This window comes from Solanum dulcamara, chromosome 7 (assembly GCF_947179165.1).
Source record: "Solanum dulcamara chromosome 7, daSolDulc1.2, whole genome shotgun sequence".
NCBI classification, from domain to species: Eukaryota; Viridiplantae; Streptophyta; class Magnoliopsida; order Solanales; family Solanaceae; genus Solanum; species Solanum dulcamara.
In genome coordinates, this window is record NC_077243.1 from 32,477,181 (window position 1) to 32,500,534 (window position 23,354).

The following is a 23,354-nucleotide window of genomic DNA, read 5'->3' on the forward strand; positions in this document are numbered from 1 at the left end:
AAAACACCATGAAAATGATATAGTGGTAAGAAATCTCTCAATTATGAGTTTTTATGATTAGAATTCTAAGATTGAAATGTCGCTCCCTCTGTACACTCCAATCTAATTGCACTAGAAGTATGTCTAAGGACATAAGTTTTTGAGAAAAAGGGTTAAATATATTTTTGAACTATTTAAAATGGGTCAGTTTTACAATTCATTACTTTTTTGTCTCAAAAATATTTTATTTGTTACATTTTTGACTTAAATATGCCCCCTAAACTACACATTCTACTTCATAATAATTGAATTATTGAGATATTTTTTTATATTTCAAATTAATTAAATTGTCCAATCTTCAAGAATGTTCAAAAAAACTTTAAAGTAATGTATAGTCGGTCTAAGAGTAATAACGAAACCTCGTGGAACTTTGCATCACAAAATGACATGGTCCTTTTCCTTCTTCTTTTGTCTCTTTTTCCTTATTTGTCCTAATTGGATGTTTGTTACCAATTCTTTAATTTAACCTCACTCTTTTGCAAAAAAATATAATAAATGTGGAAACGTAATTTCCAGGAAGTTTACTTGAAAAGGAGAATTCAATTTCAAGCACTAGACGAGTTGAGTGACCACAATTTCAAACTATATGTTGCTACCAACGTTAAACTAACGATGCTATTTGAGTCAGTTTCTTAAATGATCATTTATGTTTAGGAAATTACGTTTAAATATCATTTTTGTTTCATTTCAGATCAAAATATCACTCAACTATCACAATTTTTCTTCAAATATACTTAATATTTCGAAAATCTCCTCTTCTAGTTGGCATATCATATCATTAAAGCCTCAATTTTTTTTAATGATAGATTAATTCATTTGACCAAAATTATAGTTTTGTTCTTTATTTTTTAAAAATAAATAGATTAGTTTATTAAGAAGAAATTTGCATGCTTAAATTTTTTTTTCGGTACTTAAACTTTATATTATTTTACTAAATAGTCATTCATGTTTTGAAAAATGTCTATATAAATCGCTTTTATTTTTAAAAGACAATAATATTACTTAACTATTATTATTTTTCTCAAAAAATTACTAAATATCTTAAAAGTCTCCTTCTATTCTAGTTGATATTTAAAAATAATAGACTTATTTAACTCATCAAACTTATGTCTCTCTCTCTCTCTCTCTCTCTCTCTCTCTCTCTCTATATATATATATATATATATATATATATATATATATATATATATATATATATATATATATAAATTATGTGAGAATTTATGAAGATTATATATATATATATTTTCTTCAAATTTTTTCTACCAAACAAAATTCAATGAAAAAAAATCTTCGTATGCAATTATTACCTGAGAAATTTTGAAATCTCTAAGTAAATTATCTAAAACTTTTACATAATTTTTTTTCATAAAAATATTCAAATAAATTTTTAAGGTTGACAAAGAGAAAAGTTGATAAAAAAGAGAAATTTAATAATTAACTTTTATTAATTTATTTTTTTATTTTTAGTTTTTTATGACTATTATAATATTTTTTTATCATACAATTAAATTCCAATATATATTAATTCGTATCGCATCCCAAATTCATGAAATACAAGTAATAATTGATTAAAATTGCCAATTTTAATTCAATAATACACACATTATACGAGATTAATATGCTGATTAATAAAGATCAAAATTTTATGTTCCAATATAAATATTATTTACTTTCTATTTTTTTTTCAAAAATATATATTGTAAGTATGAATTTCAAAATACACAATTAATTCTTTTTAATAGTTAATTGACCTTTAATATTATTAATTAATATAAGTTGACGTTCATGAATTATTTGTATATCAATATTTTTTGAATATATATATTTATAAATATTCAAAATTGATGGCATTAGTAAGTTTTAAAAAGCTATTTTTCATAGCATAAATAAAATAAAAGTTTAATTATGATAAAAGATCCGTAAGTATGAAAATTTCTTCTTAATAAATTAATATATGTATTTTTTAAAAGATAATAAGATTATTATTTTAGTTAAATGAGTTTGATGAATTAAATAAGTTTATTATTTAAAAAATGAGACTTTAATGACATGACATATCAACTATGAGAGAATGAGACTTTTGAAGTGTTAAGTATATTTGAATGAAAATAATAATAATTGAGTAATATTTTAAACCTAAATAAAACAAAAAAGATATTTGAAGTCAATTTTCTAACTTGAATGACCATTCAGGAAATTGATTCCAACAGTATTATGTTCAGATAAAAAGAAGACTTATAGCCTGTTTGGATTGACTTATTTATAAGCAGCTTATAAGTTGAAAACTGCTTATAAGTTAAAAAAAAAAGTAGGTGCAGGCCAACTTTTTTTTTTGACTTATAAGCTGTTTTCAACTTATAAACTGCTTAAAATAAGGTCATCCAAATAAACCCAACTATTTATTGAGGTTTATTTTAAGTACAAAATGACTTTAAGTTGGCTAGCCAAACATCTGAAAACAACTTATAAGTCAATCCAAAGGCCTCTAAATGTCAGTAACAAAATAAAAAATTACACTTCTTGGAATACTTTGCATTTTTCACATGCTTAGGAGAATTTTAAGTTGTTTATACCTATCAACTTTTCAAAAAAAAATCAAAATGGTCAATGACCATGATTTATTAAAATAGCAGAAATTGCATACCCAAAATAAAATATTTTAAATGTCTTGGTATTACTGATTTTATTCTCAATATTATATCTCAAAGAATAGAACAATGATAGTATGCAATAGGGAATTTATCAGGACAGTCTGACAGAGGTTAGAGAAAGCACAAACTTAGGATGTGTTGGATAGAAAGGAAAACATTTCCTCATGTTTAATCGGAAAACAAGATCGTTAAAAATGAGGAAAAATAATTTCTTTAATAAAAAAAAACAAGTAACAATTCATATTAATTATCTTTTCCCATCTTTCAATACACCACACATCTGCCTCGACTCCATATCCCACATCCCCTCAACTCTCCTAAAGTGTTTTCTAGATTATAAAATAATAATATGTTTTGTTTACTTGCCAAACACCAAACATCACACAATAAATAAGAAATACACCTACATTTTCAAGAGAGCATTTTCCTTCGTACCAAAACACATCCTTAATTCCAATAATTTACCAGCAAGTCAAGCACAGCCTACTAGTAGTCTAAATTTATGTCCAATTTAGTACTAGGAGAATCTTGCACGTGAATCTTTATGTCGCTTTCTATATTTTCTTGTCTCCCATAAAATACCCAACTTGTCAATGTCTTGAAAAATCATGCAAACAAATAAAATTGGAGAACAAATTTAATAATAGTATAAAGTAGACCATTACCAACTTTACTCTTGTATTCTTAGTATCTAAAATGATTCTTCCAAGTCAGAGACAGAATTCTCACTTTTATGCTATGAAGTATATTGTACTGATCTTTTTTCCTTTGCTAGGACCTTATGTTCTCTGCTCATCAAAAAATCAGGTGGGAGGGAATGAAACAGACAGAATGTCACTGCTTGCATTCAAGAATATGATCATTGATGACCCGTTCAATATCATGGATTCCTGGAATGATACCATACATTTCTGTGATTGGCCTGGTATCTCATGTGGTCGTCGTCACCGACGAGTCACAGTTTTAGATCTTAGTTCACTGACATTGAGGGGTTCTCTGTCACCAAGCATTGGTAATCTGAGCTTTCTTTATGTCCTTAGCCTCCAAAATAATAGTTTTTCAGGTGAAATCCCATCAGAGATTGGCTACTTACATAAGTTACGCCTTTTACGCCTTGACAATAACTCCTTCACCGGTCATATTCCATCAAACATTTCTTGTTGCTTCAACCTTGTTTCTCTTGTTCTTTCATATAATATGATGGTAGGCGAAATTCCAGCAGAATTAGGCACATTGTTGAAACTAAAACAACTTTTTCTTGTTTCTAACTACTTTACAGGAGGAATTCCGCCTTCTCTTGGTAATTTTTCTTTACTTGATACCTTTTTGGCAAGCAAGAATAATTTGTTAGGGAAAATACCTGATGAATTATGCCAATTGCCCAACTTAAAGTACTTTGTAGTGAATGAGAACAATTTGAGTGGAACCCTGCCTCCTTGTCTTTTTAATCGTTCCTCTATCGTGGCCATCGATGTTGGAACAAATCATATACAAGGGAATTTGCCTCCATTGCTTGGTATTAATCTTCCTAATTTGCAGTTCCTTAGCATTTATAGAAATAACGTAACTGGAAATATTCCGGTAACATTATCAAATGCTACAAATCTTCAGTTTCTTATTGCTGGTAGAAATGGACTCACAGGAAAAGTACCGCCCCTTGGAAATTTGTTGAACATGCGGAGATTTTTAGTTGCTTTCAATCATCTTGGGAAGGGGGAGGCTGATGACCTTAGCTTTATAGACACATTGGTGAATGCCACCAGCTTGGAGCTTTTGGAGCTCAATACAAATAATTTTGGTGGAATCTTACCTGCATCTGTTAGTAATCTTTCGTCTGAGCTTATAGAGCTTTCATTGTCTTATAATCAGATTTCTGGAGAAATCCCCAGAGGGATATCCAATCTTACGAAGCTAGAGGCTTTCTTTGTGGCTTACAACAGATTTCACGGTGAAATTCCTTCTGAAATTGGTGATCTGATATATCTGCAAGAGTTGGCCTTACTTGGAAATCAGTTCTCTGGCCAAATTCCAGTCTCATTGGGAAATTTACCTTCTTTAACCAAACTCAGTTTGCGAGAAAACAATCTCCAGGGGAGAATTCCTTCCAGTTTAGGCAAATGCCACAATTTGGAGCTGTTGGATCTTGGTTCAAATATACTTAGTAGTTTCATACCATCCGAGATTCTTCAACTCTCATCCTTGTCGGAGGGTGTGGACCTATCTCAGAACCACTTAACTGGTTTCCTTCCGATGGAAATTGGGAAGTTGAGAAATCTAGGCTACTTAAACCTGTCTAATAACAAGTTGCAGGGCCAAATTCCTACCACTCTAGGTACTTGTGTGAAACTTGAAGCACTAGACTTAAACAACAACAACTTCCAGGGTAATATTCCTTCAACCATGAATAATTTGCGAGGCTTAGAACTTTTAGTCCTTTCTCACAACAATCTGTCAGGTGGAATCCCGGGATTCTTCAAAGACTTCAAATTTTTGCAGATTTTAAATCTGTCTAGCAATAATTTGGAAGGTGCAGTCCCAACCGGAGGCATCTTTAGTAATGCTACTGCTGTTTCCATCATAGGAAATAAAAATCTTTGTGGGGGTATGCCAGAGTTGGACCTTCCGGCTTGCAATGCAGAAGTAAAGAAAGGAAGGAAATCAGGTTTTCCCTTGAAAATAGTAATTCCTGTAGTTAGTGGGCTTATAGGGTTGACATTCATAGTTTGTTTTCTTGTCATACGACAGTTAAGTAGATCGAGAAAAACAGCAGCTAGAGATGTACCTGAAAACTCGACCTTAAGAGTATCTTATCAGTGTCTACTTAGGGAAACTGATGGATTCTCTGCATCAAATTTGCTTGGCATGGGTGCTTTTGGGTCTGTATATAAAGGAATTTCTGAACACGATGGTACGTTTTTTGCTGTTAAGGTATTGGACCTTTCACACCATGCAGCTTCCAGGAGTTTTTTAGCTGAATGTGAGGTTCTAAAGAACATTAGACATCGTAATCTTGTAAAGGTTCTAAGTGCATGCTCAGGTATTGATTATGAAGGTAATGAGTTCAAAGCCATAGTTTATGAATACATGGATAAGGGGAGTCTACAGGACTGGTTGCATTTCACTCCTCAGGAGAACTCTGAGTCACAGGAGCCCCACAAGAAGCTCGGGTTTCTTCAAAGATTAAACATTGCCATTGATGTCGCCTGTGCTCTGGATTATCTCCATAATGATTGCCAAACCCCAATAATTCACCGTGATCTGAAGCCAAGCAATATTCTCCTCGATGAGAACATGACTGCACATGTTGGTGATTTTGGTTTGGCAAGATTTGTTCCACCAGCAATTCCAAACTCATCAGCAAATTCAAAAAGTTCTACAGGTGTAGGGGGGACTATTGGTTATACACCTCCAGGTAATAAATCAAGATTTCTTATATATATATATCTTTTGATAAGAATATCTCTAATTTTGTAGTATTTCTCGTTGACATGTAATATATATCACAGAATTGGGTATGGGAAGTGACGCCTCAATCTATGGAGATGTATACAGCTTTGGCATACTGCTCTTAGAAATGTTTACTGGGAGGAGACCAACTGATGAAATGTTCAAAGATAGTTTAAACCTTCATAACTATGCCAATGCTGCTTTACCAGACAGAGTGATGCATATTACAGATCCCATTCTTCTACAGGAACGAGATGAACTTGGAACGAAATACAAACTTGATGACAACACAAGCAGTGCTGGTGACATGTTTCTGTCATTCTTAGTTAAGGTGATTCAAATCGGAGTTTCCTGCTCCGTAGAATCTCCTAAAGTAAGAAAACGGATCAGTGATGTCGTTGGAGAACTCAATTCATTGAGGAAGTTGTTCTTGGAGCAAGCATACCAGAAAGAAAAGGTTTTAAGCTTCAACCCGCATTGACAAACGATGACAGCTATAGCGTTAGTCCTTCTCATGCTTAGTGACATGAGGTTAATATGCACTACGAAATAAATTCATGAGTTTTAGGTTTGATTCTGCTCTTTTAGTTTGTAGTTACAAACCTTTACATTCCTAATAAAAGATAAAACTAAAGATAGCTCTTTGCACGTTTCTTAGTTTAGATGCCTTATTTATTATCTTGAGATATTTATAATTGCTACACTAATAGATCACTGAATAGCATAAATTACACAATTGATCTCAAGCTGCCGTCTGCCATTCCCAACATCATATATATTTGAAGTTCTTGAGATGTAAAATCAGGTCACCGCCTGATGGACTTCTCATATGGTTCTTGAGATCTTTAAAATATGATATTTGCTCTGGTCTCTGGCATCAAATACCACATTCAATTGTTCTCATTCTTAAAGATTGCAGATTTCTAAATGTGTGGTTATATATATGCAAACAGGCAAAACATTCCCCATTTATATAATACTGAACATGATTTAACTAATTTCCCTCACTTTTTCTTTTGATGACTGATAGCACCACCATTACTACTAGACGTTAAATTCATCTCATTCTGAAGCCAGACGTTGGATGAAAAAGTGATACTTAAAATTTGCCAGCAAAGTGGAGTCTTAAACAAAAAGGGAAGCTCAGATGTGCAATTATCATCCCTTAAAGACAGACGATTGCAGAGACCCCCCTAATCACTGCATTGAGCACATATTTAATCTTCACAGCAAACCCCAAGACTGCAACAGCCGTGAATCGAACCTGAGTCAATACTGATGCAGGGTACTATTCTACCACTAGACCACTAATGCTTCTTGTTACCCATTGGTCAAGCTACATTACAATACTTAATTTAGATGTTAACAGAATATATGTGAGTTGTTAGAATACAATGAACGGTTATTAAAAATGTCAACCTGAGTAATCATGTTTTGAAGTTGAGGTCAATTAGGCTTGTAGCAAGAAATAAAGCGAAAATAAGTTCAAATTTTGCACATCAAATGATCCTTCATAAACAACAGTACCTTGTAGTTTTATTGTGGATTTTAGAAGTAACAGAGATTCCCTTAATATTTTGGAGAGTTGAAAATTTAAAATGTTATTTGGTTTGCATTTCCCTGGAACCTTCATGAAAGAATATGTTTATGGGTGGACACAAAATTAATACTCCTTTGGTTCAATTTATTTATCTTAATTACTATTTGAATGGTCAAAGATTTGTTTTTACCATACTTTTTAAAAATAATTTGAATTGTTAACTATCCTGATTTATAGTTCTTTTATTTAATTTTAAATATGAAAATTTTATTTCAAAAATTCAATAAAACAAAGAGAACAATTTCAAGAATTTCATATCTCTTCAATTTCATATGCACTATAGTTACTCTTAGTTTGCAATGTTGTAACAATTCAATCCATTTTTTTTACGTATTTGTCTGTCGTTACATGACTTGAAGGTTTACATAGGTGTATATTATGTTTTTGAAATTAGTGGCATGCTTGGATTGGGATTCCCAGGACTCGAAGGTGTTTCGACATTATTAGAATTATATTTTGTTAAATAATAATTTTTTTAGTACTGGCACCTTCTTCGCAATCGCAAGGACATCAATGATGAATACAAAACACTGGGAGATTTGCATCGTCAATGCGAGTTATGTGACTATGAAAGAAAAAGCAAATCAATCTAGGTCATACATTTTTCACGATAGCGGTTGATATTGACTTGATCTCTGAGAGTAACAACATGAGCTTGTTGAGTGTGTGATGGTGTATTGCCTACTCAAATCATTCTGACGCTATATCCCTATGGAAGAATAATAAAACATTTATAATTCATGTCTATCACTAAATAAGGCCTATACATATATTCCGATCCTGAATGTGAAACTGTCCCTCAAAGTTCGAGTTCAAGAACAAACCCTGTGTAATCCTATATGCAATATATGATTCCCTCGCCCGAGTTTAATCCAAGATTCGTGGTATTTAATTGGTGATCAAATGATCAAAAAATAAGAACAAGATATAATAAGCAAATTAGTAATGATGATCAACATTAACTAAAATCTTCAACTACAACAATCATGAATACGTCACAACCCTAGAACAAAGGAAATTAGGTATTCATCCTTGTGAGGAAAACACAAATTATAACTAATATTCAACCACAAGAAAGAAGAAAGAGATGAATTATGAAAATCTCCTCCCCCTGTGCTTTAGCGCTCCTTATGACCTTTGTAGGTTATATTTCTCCTAAAATATGTTTGTGATGTATCTATCCTATATTGGGACAACCCTAGACCAAAATACCCTTAGGGGTCGTTTGGTGTGATGGATAAAAGGACATAATCATGGGATAAGTTTTTAGTACTTTTTAATTTTTTGTTTAGTTACAAAGTTTGACATAATTTATCACTACTAAAAAAGAGGTAAAAACGACGGGAAAAAATGACGGACTATGTCGCTGCAAAAAGCGACAGTATTTGCGATGCTGTCTGTTGCTATATTTTTTTAATTTTTTTTTAGAAAAAGCGATGAACAGCGTGTGTTTTTCAGTCGTTTTTAACGGATTTTTCTGCCAAATTTATATATAATTAATAATTAATTTTTTATATATAAGTAACGATGTAGTCCATCGCTTATAATTAATATTAATTTATTATAAATTAAATAATAACGACACAGTCCGTTATTTTATATTAATTTTAATTTTTTAATTATTTTTAAAAACCTTAGCGACAAACAGTGTGTTAGTTCGTCACTTTTGGTCAACTAAATTTGGTCTACTATTTAAAAATAGTAACGGACTACATCTCTTAGTCCGTCGCTTTTTTGGTCAAAGTATGGTCAATTATTTTTTAAAAAAGCGACAGACTAAGCGATGCAGTCCGTCACTTATTTTAAATTACCTGATACCATATACGAGATTTCTCCCATTTTTTCTATTTCTATCTCTCTCTATCTTATTTCTCTTCCTCTCTCTACCGCCACCCTGTCCTCGCCCTCACCTCGCCGACCCGACCTCGCCGTCTACCGCCACCCGCTTCCTCTCTTTCTAGACCATTCTCTCTCTCTCTCTCTCTCTCATTGCTAAGGTTAGCTAGGATTTTTTTTTTGTAATTTGAGAATTTTTTGATTTGTTAGTTAGTTTATTTCATTTAGTTTGTTAAATTTATGCTATTAAAATAGTTAATTTATATATTTGATTGTGAATTAGTGAATGAAGTTATAATTTTAATTTTAGGGCTTTATTTTGAATTGAGGTGTTTTGAATTAGATTATGAATTGGGTATTTTAGAGTTTGAATTGAAGTGTTTATGAAGTTCGAATGTTATTAACATAGTTAGTTTGTATATGTAATTGTCAATTAGTGAATGAAGATTTTAGGGCTTTGATATGGACAAATTACATCTCCCTAGAGAAGTATAAAACTGTCATTGATCAAATATAGAACCAAATAGAGGTTAGGGTCGATTCCACGAGGAATATGGTTTAGACTTGGTCAATCGATTATTATTTTTGGTAATCAGATTATTTCCATAAAGAATTTTTTTTTTTTAAGTAAACGTAATTAACAAATCAAATAGCAAGTATCAAGTAACAAAGCAACCATTTAATATGGTTTTAAATCAATATAGAACGAAACTAGGGTGTACGTGTTCCCCACAAATTCTTAACTACGTATGCCTTTTTATTAGTAATCCTTTTCTAGTGTGTTACATGTAGAATTGATAAGTTAATTTCATCTAAATCCTTGATCCGACAAATAAGTGAATTTCACTACGCAACTTGATCCGTCTATGAGTGTATGCTTTACTAACCCTTACCAATGATCCCAGATTTAGCCATCCGTTGATCTGTTCAAGCTAATTAGATGAGGATGATTAACCCCAAATCTCATTGTTTAGTCCCTTTTCCCATTCATTACTTCCTTGATCCGACAAGTAAGAATAAGGCGAGTTCTAACGCTGGCCATCGTTAAAAAGCAATGAAAAAATAATACATGCATGCACACTATTCAATAATTACTTTTTATTAAGTCTACGTCTTTAATTCTTCATGGTTACCACAACCCTAGTTGTGGAACTAGCCACTCATAACTATGTGGTCACAATCAATAATATTTGGGTTAAAATAAATCATGCACTTACAGTAACGAATATGAGAATCCAAAATCTTCAGATAAAGTTCGAACGTAATCGTTGATAACAAAAATCGAGAATTCAAGAATTAAAGCCCAAAAGTAGTTCAAGCTTTTTTCTCACATCTAAAAACGTGCATAATACAAAAATAAACCTAAGGAATGTATTTATAGACAACTAATCCTAATTAGATATAAACTTGGAAGAAACATAAAACTTTAAGTCGGTTGGGTTCTATGACTCGCCTCTACGGATCGTCTTCAGGTGGATCAGTCGTAGACACAATTCATAACACAATCTTTTGCACTGATGAACTTTTCTTCTTCACGGACGACTTCTACGACTCATAATCTTCAAAACGACTCATGTACTTCATTCGTGGATCAGGTCCTTGACTTTCAACTGCTGTGGTATCTTTAATGGATGTCTTTATGACTCGCAGACATTTGAACGAGTCGTAGACTTGACTCGTAACTCCAGCTTCACCTTTTTTTTCTCAATATTATTTTGAAGACTGATACCTACGACTCGTAGGTTGGCCTCGTAGACTCCAAAATTCCTGCAAATCAGTGTTGTGTTTCTCCATTTAATACTCCGACTTAGTTTTCCTATAAAACAAACACAACCAACATCAAATCTACTAACAAATGCTTAAAGGTCATGCAATTTCTCAAGTTTAAAGTGTTAAAAGTACCATAAATCCATGGTACATCAACACCCTCAACTTAAAATGGTTGCTTGTCCTCAAGAGACATTATTATACTATAATGACACAACGCAACATAAGACCAAGAATCTACAGCAATCACAAGGTTTTTCACCCTTGACCCCTTCCAATTTTCATTCATGATATCATTGCAACCATTATTTTAAATCAAACTAACTCATGCGGATCAATATGAGACATTTCCACACTAATAGACATACTCACATGTAAAGACAATATTGTAAATATTTTTTTAAAATCAGGGACGCAAAAAACACTCACGCTCACAAAAGAAATTCAGACCTTCATGCACAATACCGTAGTCTTTCCCTTATTTTCAATACTTAGACTTGAACAATTGAATTAGGATAACTATAGGACTTTTTTTGGCTTGTAACGTAGGTTCGGGGATAGGTGTGGTATATTTAGATTTTAGTGACTTTTGGTTCTCCTCAAACTTTATCCTTGATTTCACATCTTACAACCCACAACTCGTTTCACTCCTATTCTTCACCTTTACTTTGGGTGTGTCTTTTGTTTTGTTCGTTTCTCAGCACTTTTCCTGTGATTTATACTTTTTATTGATAATGCTTGCTAAGTTATTTGTTCATCTCAACCACTCACCCTTTTTTTCCTCTTTTATCTCTTCTTTATCGTACATCTCTTTTTACACCTTTTATTTTCTTGCTTTGTTTTTCATACCCCTTCTCTTCTCGCTTTTCTCTTATAGTAGCCACCCTCAATGTCACGACCCGACCTAGGTCCTAGTCGGAATATGGCAATCAAAACTCCAAAGGGCTCCAACCAAGCCTCTTGTATATATCATAAGCATACATAAGGTAAAATATAAAAGCGGAAATATCATAAGAGAGTCTAAGCCATATATAAAAATCAAAAAAAAATGTTTTATGACAACATAGACTTAAACATATGTCCAACTAGATGCCTCGAAACATGAGTATGGGTGGGGGCTAAGACATGTCCCTAGCTCACTCTCAATATACAACATAAGCAAATGTCTTTTAAAAAGAAAGTAGTAAGTAACTTGAAACTAGTCCCCGGTCAATGAGGACTCACCACAACGCCTTCGATTAGAGGATGCCTACTAGTTATGTGAACCATAAGGATCTTCAACCTCAATCCCTACATTATGAGACAATGCAGGCAAAAGTTATGCATTAGTACGTTGAAATGTACTAAGTATGAGGGTGTGACATGCAAAGTAAATCATGGAAATGCAAGGGTCAAGTAAATCACATGATAAGATGGAATAGATAAAGTCATGAGAAAATCATATTGACCAAAGCATTTAAAACATAAGTTCAAGTCATAACGTACTTAAGAAATCATACATATGTGGGATAGGAACCATAACCGAAAATAAGACCATGGAAGCTATAACATAGAATCCGATGATACCCACATCGAGAAGGAGGAGGTTACTTTGCCAAGGTAGACTCCTAATCATGAACATGTGCTATTTGTGGATCCACTAGCTAGGCCATCAAGGCAACCTACGATGACACGTAGTTTATGGGACATGAGGCTGCTACTAAGGCATTTTATAGGCCCCCCACCCCAAGAAATAAACTTTATATCATACCATACATAATTCCTATAGATAATATCATTTGGAAGTATAATTGAAAATACTCATATTTTACATCATGAACCCTATAAATCAAAATAGGAGAATTCATGGAAAAACTCTTCAATCTAATTCAATAGCCATCAATTTATATCAAAATAGACTAATTATCATACTTTAAATTAACATTCATGCAATTGGAATAGAGATCACAAAATCCATAAAATATCATACTTTAATTTGATAGAAAACTTGAGAAATTGATTGGGCTTAATGGAAGAAAGGATCCATGAATCATACCCACATACCTTGAGTGAGAACACAAATTAATTGGGAAGAACTTGAGAGTTTTGATGGAGAATTTGAGTGAATTTGCTTGAAGTCTTCAATGGAAATCCTTGAGATCCTTTTTGTAGAGAGAGAAATATTTGATAGATGTTTTGTAGAAGAATGAATTAAATTAGAAGTTTAGGTAGATTTATAGAGTTGAATTAGGTCCTAAAAACATCTAGGTTCATTAACTAATAATTTGGAAAAAGTCTAAAATGCCCTTAAAAAAACTTAATTTCGGCGAGGGAACCTTCCCAGGTCCGCGTCACGGACCTGCCGTGGTCTACTTGGCCGATAAACTGTCCTAGGTTCAAGATGCGGTCCTATCGCGGACTACTCTGTCTTGTGCGGCTTCCCAGGTCCGCGACGCGGTCCTGTCGCGGACCACACTATATTTTGGTTTCTTCGAAAATCTTTCTTTCGTTCTATGGGTCTTAAAAATCCGCCGATACCATTTTCCCGTAGGTTTTAACCCCCTGATCGATATTCCAAACTCGTATTTTCCAAAAATATTAAGGATAATACGTTATATGAGCGGCCTATTTTCAAGACATTCTTAAGGTGTATATATATATATATATATTATTTTTTTTATTTTTTTTATTTTTTTTAATTCTGAGGGATGTTACACTCAACTTACAATTTTTAACCTGAGTTGAGATGCACATTGTCCTAGGAGGGACTAGGGTAAAAATAAAAGATTACAATCAGCAATATGGACATATGAAGTCTACTTTATTGAATCAAAAAGGTCTCTAAGAGGTTTAAATATTTGGTTCAAAAGGGTAAAATGGTATTTGGTTTGTTTTTTATGGCTAAATGGACTCATTCAACAATGGCCTATGATCCTTTCCTAATCAACAGTTCAATTATCCAGTACGACCAACGGGGTAAGTTCTAGATTGACACAAATAGTCAGAACACACAAATACCTCACACACACTTGGCATCAAGTTTCATTGTCATTTTATTAATCTCTGGTTCATGTTTCAGTCTAAGTCATGTTTTAAGTGATATCAGTTTACATCATGTCAAAGATCCAACATAGTCAATATATCAAAGAAATAGTCACAATACTTTAATTAAAATTTAGAGGTGGTCTATTTTTCTGTTTTAAACCTTCTCTCCATCATGCCATAGATCCCTACTCTTATCTAGCATTTACATCCTAAACATGGAGTTTCAACATAAATAAAAAGGGTCCAATAGAAAAAAAGAACACATACAAGAAAATCCTAAGGATTTAATTGAGTGCCTAGGGTACTCAGACTTCACCTAGATACTCATAAAGTAATAACCACCTCACCCCTACTCGAAAAATATTATTATAACAATAAGTAAAATGTAAGGTGAAAGGGAAAAGAACCCGTGGCCAAAAAGCGCCGAAGTCTATCTAGTGATATCGGGTCCAGCGGTGTGGATCCCGGTGTGGCAGCAGGTGGATCCATGGCTTTTTGTGAATTATCATGAGTGGCGACTCATGAGCTTGAAGCTCTAATAGTACGATGCCTTTCCTCCTCTTGTCGCAGCTCCTTAGTTAGTTTAGATGCCTGTGTGGCTGCCTCTAGATCATGACATTTCTTTATTAGTGTGAGGTATTTTGTCTCTTGACAACTCAGAATCATCATCTTCACTCTAATCAAACAAACTCAGTGGCCGAAAAACCATCACAGTAAAGGGTATAGGAGCTGGTGTAGGTAAGGCTGTGACTTTGGCACGCAGTAGACAATCCTTTGTCCGGATAGCAGCGATGTCAACACTTGACGAAGACTGCAACCTCTCATTCACTCTAAGCTCAAAGGCATCAATGCATGCATGAATCTGATACTCCCGATCAGCCAAGGCAACCTCTAACTTTGCCACTATGCGCTCCTCTGATTGAGTGATAGCTTTTCAGACCCACGGTTTGAGCTACTGAATCAAGTGTCCAAATTGAGCCTCTATCTGAGCCTATCGCTGCATCAAGGTCTGTAACGCTTCGGCCGAGATGGTGACCAAGCCGGTGGGCTATGAACATGGCATGCTAGTAAAAAGGACTGCAGAGACTGTCGAGGCAGCCTTAGATAGCTCTATGGTGGATGTATCATGGTTCAGAATAGTTGTCGGATCAGCTTGGGCTGGCTGCTGGACGTCCTCAAATTCAGGTAACCTCACCTCCAGATGTGGAGCACGCTACTGGCTGACAGGATTTGTTTCATCCTTGATGAGCCAGTTATATAGTGTCCTATTTACTCTAATCAGTGTGTTGACCCCTGTAATTAGTGGTACTATGGCCTCACAACACAAGGCAAAAACAAGGCAAGGGAAGGGAATTATAGTATTCCTCTGAATAGCTTGCTCATGTATCTCTATGATAATGATCTTGATAAAGTCAACCTTATATCCATCTATCAAATTAGTGACTATCACAGCTCGATCCAGAGTCAAGTGATTATCGACATTTATCGGGCAAAGGGTGTGGCGGATGATGGCCCAATAAAACTTGGCCGTGAAATTCAATGAAGCTCTCTTGATCAAGGTCGAATAAGATGCTTAATATGCAGCTATACCTTGCTTAGCAATGTAACCGGCAACCCATCTTAGAATTTCTCCATGTTGCACCGGATCCCTCATCACAATTTTGTGTTGAACCACTTTCATCTTATGACCAAACTAGGCTGTCGGGGCTGCTTATGGAAAATTTGGTCCATACATAACCCATCGGACCATTTCCTCAGATAAATAAATCGGGATATATCAAACTAGAATGGTCGCCAGGATAGGCTTCTCCAACTCCCTTGCCCTGGACGAAGCTGTCTTCTTGATGGTTGCCGCCTAAGATGCATACAATTCTCGTACCATAGGATTACTGTAACTGCCCGAATGGTCAACCATCCACTCATATCTTTAGCGATGAAAGAGATAATTGATCTCTAGGACTGCCTCAAGACCAGTTGTGCTGACTCGCGGCTCCTTAGTGATGGGTCGTCTAAGGTTTTAGCGGTCGTTTTTTCTTGTCCCATGTGATACAAGTCAAACATTCCTTCCCCAACCATCGTTTTGGTTCCCCTTAGATATGGAATGGTATGGAAGGGCGCTCGGGTGTTGATTTTCTTTCGGACACTAACCCAGACGCAGATGATGCCACTGACTCATCGTCGCTTCCCTATGCCTCAGATGATTCCCTTTTGTTAGACTGGGGGATGTGGATAGTTCTACGGTGTGAGGAGGAGTAGGGACTCCGCTTTATGCTTTATCCGAGAAAATGTTTTTGGGTTGGTTAGATTTGGTCTATCGTACAAGAGGTATCTCAGAGTCAAGGGAGTATTCCTCCTCAGACCCACTGATCTCGGCGTCCGTCGGTTTGCCCCGTATCTATTATTTCAAAAATTTTTGCGGCTTCCTTTTTTGAACTCTTTTTCTTTACACCACCACTCTTCGGAGTTTGTTTGGGTAGCATTGTACCTACGCAGTAAGAGTTAGTATGCATATGTAACAAAAAAACCAAGAAAAGAGAAAACAGAATTTACATTGGTAGTCTACTATTTTTGGTTCTACGAGAGGTGTCTATAGATCATAGAAGTCTCTACAACTCATAGAACCTACTCGTAGAATCAGTCCTGTAAATTTTTAGTCTCTGATTAGGAGCTACAAGTTGACCTCATGACTCGTCGAAGTTTCTACGGATCGTAAGGTCATTCTTAGACTCTGTTATATGCCAACTGCTTTTGGCTACTTAATTTGTATGAGTCAACCCTATGATCCATAGAAACGTCTATGACTCATAGAATGTACTTGTGCAAGTAACGTTTCCAAAAACTTAGTTACTGGATTTTGACATAAGATGATGACGAATTGACTTAACAAACCGTAGAGGATATTATGACTCGTAAGTGGACTCGTAATGTTAGGTGTTTATGAGGGTTAATCACTGATCCATTGGTTCAAGTTACGAGGGGTAACTATGCATCATAAGATAACCTACGACTCGTAGAGAACCCCTGAGTGCATGAACTTCAAGTTCAGTGATAAATCCTCACAAAACTAACACAATTAGCAGCTCAACAAACCCCCATTCCTTCAATTATTTTTAAAAAATTTGGCCCCAATCATGCATATGTCAAATTCCCCTATTCACAAATTACTTCAAAATTTCAGTTAAACATCAAAACATGCCCCAATTTCCAAATTCATTCTAGTGATAGCATTTAGATATCCTAGTAATAACATTTAGGTAGGACAATATTTATTGAAAATTGAGACAACGACCCTACCATAGTGCATGAGTTTGGAAAGAACAGTGGGAACCCTTTTGTGTGTACCTCAAGAGTGTGCGTTTAAGTGTGGAGTGAAAATGGAGGTGATTTTGAAAACTCAGTCTTTTTATTTCATTTATCACGGGTCGAGTCTGTTAAAAGATCTAGTTTACACTTCGTAAAAAACATTTAGAGTCATAAACTACCTTCTTGAATTCCCTAGATACACAGATTGAAGATATAAAACATACCTGGAGTCCACGAGTGTAGGCTATGAATCGTAGGAGTGTCTATGATATGCAGAGTACATTCGTAGACTTAAAGCTGCTATATGTATGATATTTTTATCTTTATGAGTTGATTTTATGAGCCGTAGAAACTTCTACAACCTATAGAAACAACTTGTGTACATAGCTGCTCGTTTCAGTTTCTAGTATTTGCATTCAGATATTGCACGTACTCATATTTTGGCCTATCTTTTATGCTTTTTGTGACTATATTGACATGGACCCTAATATAGTCTATGCTATCCTAAAAATTAACAAGTAAAAATAAAAGGAGTCAAAATAAACTCAAACAAAAAATAGCTTGGGTTGCCTCCTAAGTAGCGCTTGACTTAACGTTGCGGCATGAGACAAATTGCCTAGGTACTCAGACTTCACTAAGATTCCATGCTTCCACAGTTTTGATCTCATCTTCGGTGCCCATATATGCTTTGATCCTTTGACTATTAACTTTGAACTTTGATCCATCCTTCTTTTCTAGCTCGAATGCACCATGCGAAAAAACTTAATTCAATCGGAATAGTCCTAACCACTTTGACTTGAGTTTGCTAGGAAATACATGCATCCTTGAATTAAAAAGAAGGACTAAGTCTCCAGGTACGAATGTTCTCTTTACAATCTTTTGATCGTGGTATTTCTTCATTCGCTATTTGTACAAGGCTACACTTTTATATGCATTTAGGTGGAATTCATCAAATTCATTTATTTGGTTCATTCTTTGCTTCGATGCAGTGTCCCAATCCATATTCATCTTTTTCAATGCCCACATAGCTTTGTGTTCCAACTCTACGGGTAGATGGAAAGATTTCCCAAAGATAAGTTGATAAGACAACATACCTATGAGAGTCTTGAATGCAGTACTATAAGCCTTAGAGCGTCATCAAGATTCTTTGACCAATTATTTCTATTTGCATTCACCGTCTTTGCAAGTATTTGCTTGATTTAGAAATTTTAGACCTCAACTTGTCCACTAGTTTATGGATGATAAGGAGTTGCTACACTATGACGAACCCCATACTTCTCAAGTAGCACTTTGAATAATCGATTGCAAAAGTGAGAACCTCCATCGCTGATTATTGCCCTTGGTGTACCAAATCTTGAGAAGATATTTCGTTTGAGGAAGGTGGTGACACTCTTTGCTTCATTGTTGGGAAGCACAACAACCTCTACCCATTTAGATACATTGTCAACCGCAACAAGGATATTCTTCATTCCATCGAACTTACAAAAGAACCCATGAAGTCAGTTCTCCACACTTTGAACAGTACAATGACTAGAATAGAAGTGAGTGGGAGTTTATGTTTCCTTGAAATTTCTCCTTCCCAATAACAACGATCATACGAATTGGCAAAATCGTGAGCATCTTGCTGAATTATTGGGCAGCAGTACCCATATTACAAAATTTTTTGTAGGTTGTCCGGATACCACTGTGATGACCTCCAATAGGTGACAAATGACATGCCGCCAAAATACACATTATCTCAACTTCGGATACACAGTGACCAATAATCCCATCAGAAAAAACATGGAACAAGTATGATTCTTCCCAAAAGAACTTTTTCACATCCTACATGAACTTGCGGCATTAGTGAACATTCAACTCGGACAGCACTATATCACTTACCAAGTAATTAGCAACATCGGCAAACTATGGAATCAAGTCGTGTGATGTAGCCAATACTTGTTCGTCCGAAAAGGAATCATGTATCTCAACTCCATCTTTCAACTTTACATTGCATATTCTTTTTCACAACCCAAACCTAAGACGGCCTAGACGTGACACGACGAATGAAGAATCCAAAGATTCCTCAAACAAGCCTCTTAGCATTCATTTAGCCTTCCTAAGTAATGACGATGAATAATAAGTAGAAATAAAAGGGAAAATGGGACTAAGGGAGAAAATCATAGAATAAGAGTCATCATCAACCTTAGATCATCATGCATTTGTTTCCAAACATACCTTTACTAATTGACTTGGCGGAGGCTAAGACATGTCCCTAGCTCATCCTCAAAATAAGTATCAAGAAATGCCATAATAGAAATCTTAATTATTTGCATAGCATAAGCTAGAATAAAAAGGGATGTTGTTCCCTAAACATGGGAACTCACCACAAGCAACGTTCAAGCTAATCCAAGATAGCCACGTGGAGGATAATGAGGAGGAGCACCGGTCCCTACTTGGTGATAACATGTAGGCAATAGAGTATGCATTAGTACTTTAAATGTACTAAGTATATAGATATGTACTAGAATTTAAGAAACATTTGAACATTTTATAGTAGAGAAAATAGTCAAATAGCCCCCCTATCTATTGCCAGATTCTCAACTACATGCTTTAACTTCACAGGGGTCCTATCACCCTTCTAAACTATTTAAAATCATAATTAATTCCACCCTAATGCTTATGTGGAAAGTGAGTATATTTCACTCTCTTTGAGAGAGTGAACACCACAAGTAAATATAAAAACTTTATTTTTAATAATATCTCCTCTTTTTTCTTTTTTACCTCTCTTTCTCATTGAATAACCTCCCCCACTCACCCACCCCCGTGCCTTCATCTTCTTCATTTTCACATCTAACCTGTACTCTTCACATTCCTCTACAATTTTTTTATCAATCCTAACCCTTAAATCTACTTAGCTATCATTTTTCAATTAAAGTTCTGAAAATAATAATTACTCTTTTTGTAAGAACCCATATAAAAAAACAAATTCTCTTCTCTCAAATGTGGACTCCAACAAACAAGAGAAATGATTTCATTCTTACACAAATTTCCATCAACACTACCCATATAATCTCACATAGCATTTTCAACTCATTTAACCCTATATTCATGCTATACTAATGAACATTATACAAAATACAAACAAAGATCCAAAAGTAATGGGTATGTTCAAAATGTAAAAATTCTAATTAATTGAATTAGGTTTGCTATTTTCACCAACATTAGGAAGAGAAAAAAAATAAATTGCATTAAGATTGTGAAATGATGCAAAAATATATGGACTAAATTATGCAACAATGGAAGAAGCTGTAGAAAGATTCAATCGAAATATCAATATGACGTCGTTTGGGAGAGGATTGTTCTGGCCATAGAGAGTACTTTCACTCATCGGAAAGATTAATTGTTCTTTCTCTTTTTGGCAGGTTAATCGCGACGGGGAGTAGGTTGGATTTGGGGATTGTGATGGTGATGGTGATGCCATCAGTTATAATGGAGGTTTTGTAATGGGTATAAAATGAAAAAAACAAAAAAATGTAGTAAAAATAATTATAAATTTATTGTATTTATTATGTGGCATTGACGTGGCGTTGAGATGGTGTTGATATGGCGTGACGTGGCATGCATGTGTATTACACCACTAGATATATAACTGATTATGACATTTAAGGGTGAAAATAATTATAATTTTAAATAATTCGGGGGGGGGGGATGATGAAAGGACACCCGTGTAATTGGAGTGTGTAGTTGAGATTTTGGGTATAGATTGGGGGGTTTTTAGACTATTTTCTCTTATATAGTTTGGAACATAATGCAATGCATGCATGAGAAATCAATAAATAGCATTTAAGGTATATATATGTGGGAAGGGGACATAAATGACATCTAAGACCATGCGAGCTATTATGTGGAATCCAACATAACCCCATACGTTGGCTTGGGGAGATTACTTGCTGGGTAGAAATTCATCAAACTTCATTCATTTCTTTAAATTTAACTTTAGATGGTGATACTTGGATCTACTAGCCTAAAAAGCTTACAAGGACCCTATGGTGGCACATAGTTAAAGCAACATGAGACTTTACTTAAGGACCCTTTAGTTCGAGTCCCCATCTACATGCTACATTCTGTGCTAAGTCAAATCCCACGGAATAGTATATAAATATCATAATAACATAAGCATACATATAACTTTAGACATCAAATCATCATTCAATAGAATAACTCCTTAAAACTTGATGATTCAAATGTGAGAATTGTCCTCATCACATTGATTCTTTTCTTTGGCCAAGAAGCCCTTTTTTCATTATTCGATCAATCTTTAAGAACCTTCACACTCGTAGCAAATAAGAATTTGTAAATATTGGGTTAAAGTCCCTTTCAATCAACTCAAACATTCTTAAAAGGTCATGGTAAAACATGGTGGGTTTACCCAATTCAACTTCAAATCATTAAAATAGATGCTAGCATGCATGAGAATAATGAAATGCACTAATTTAAAACATATTTGAAACAACCCACCAATTCACTTTAAAATCCTTTCATGCCTTCATATAAGTACCTTTGATAAATCAATACTTCTATGCAATTAAGGGACAATATAAACTAAGATAGCTAAATAAACTTCAAATACTAATAATCTATGCATTTGGAATCATGATGTGAAAATCCATAAAATTTCCAATTTGAAATTGAGCTACTAAGTTAGAAAATACTTGGTCTCCATGGGTGGAAGAACCCATGAATTAAGACTTACATATCTTATAGTGAAGCTTGAAGAAGAATTGAAGCGGTCTTGAAAAGCTTGAAGAAATTTTAATGCTTTGTCTTCAATAAGGAGCCTTGAAACCCTTTTGGTTTGAGAGGAATTTGTTGGGGATGATTTCCAAATGAGGTAGGGTGAAATCTAGGGTTTTAGGTATAAAAGGGGTGGAAAATAGCCCCACATTTAGTATAAACCCGTCTATACATATTTAGAGAATTGTCCAAGATTCCCTTACTTAAATCTAGAAATTTTCACAAAAAATTGAACTATACGGGAACAGGTTCACGACGCAGAGGCGCTGTCCCATAGTTTTTTCTCGAAGTATAATTTTTTCCAGCTTTGAGCTCAACTTGAGCTGGGGAAATTTTGCACTATCAAGAAATAGCTCCGGTATGCGCCTTGGTCACGGAGTCTTCTGTTATGTGTATTTTTTGAAAATTTCATGTCAAGGAAAATAAGTCCAAAAAATCCACTAAACCCATTTTCCTTCTATTTCACTTCATTATAGCACATTCCAACCTTTAAAACACACGAGACCTTACCATTTCTCCCCCTTGGAAACATTCATCCTCGAATAAGGTAAGACTTAGCTTGAGTAGAATAGAGTGTAAACCAACCCATCCTGAATGATTAGTGCAAATTTTAAAAGATCGTTCAAATCACATTTTATAATTATGCATGCATATGACAATAAAAGTTTACATGCAAGGATTTCAAGTAACTGAGCAAGGAAAACTTAATACCTTAGTCTTGAGTGGAGTGAAAGAGATGAGGATATCTCTACATCATATCCACTTACGCTTCCCAAGTAGCATTTTTGACTTGTTGATTCCTCCAAAGGACTTTAATGGATGCAACTTCCTTGTTCCTCAATATCTTGACTTGTCGATCCAAAATTTCAATCGGGACCTCTTCGTTGGTCAAGTTTTCCTCAACATTC

At 34.6% G+C, this 23,354-nt stretch overlaps 1 protein-coding gene across 1 annotated transcript; it reads left to right on the top strand.

Moving 5' to 3' along the window:
- Positions 1–3,338: 3,338 nt before the first annotated feature.
- LOC129895117 (probable LRR receptor-like serine/threonine-protein kinase At3g47570) lies at positions 3,339–6,778 on the top strand. Its single transcript, XM_055970771.1, has 2 exons — positions 3,339–6,105; positions 6,200–6,778. The coding sequence occupies exons 1-2, from the start codon at positions 3,390–3,392 to the stop codon at positions 6,619–6,621; spliced, it is 3,138 nt and encodes a 1,045-aa protein (XP_055826746.1). The 5' UTR covers positions 3,339–3,389; the 3' UTR covers positions 6,622–6,778.
- The last annotated feature ends 16,576 nt before the right edge of the window (positions 6,779–23,354 follow it).

Bases quoted from the DNA above. Each gene is read 5' to 3' on its own strand.
- LOC129895117 (XM_055970771.1), top strand. From the start codon at position 3,390: ATGATTCTTCCAAGTCAGAGACAGAATTCTCACTTTTATGCTATGAAG. The intron at 6,106-6,199 runs GTAATAAATCAA...TATATATCACAG, and splicing joins TATTGGTTATACACCTCCAG to AATTGGGTATGGGAAGTGAC.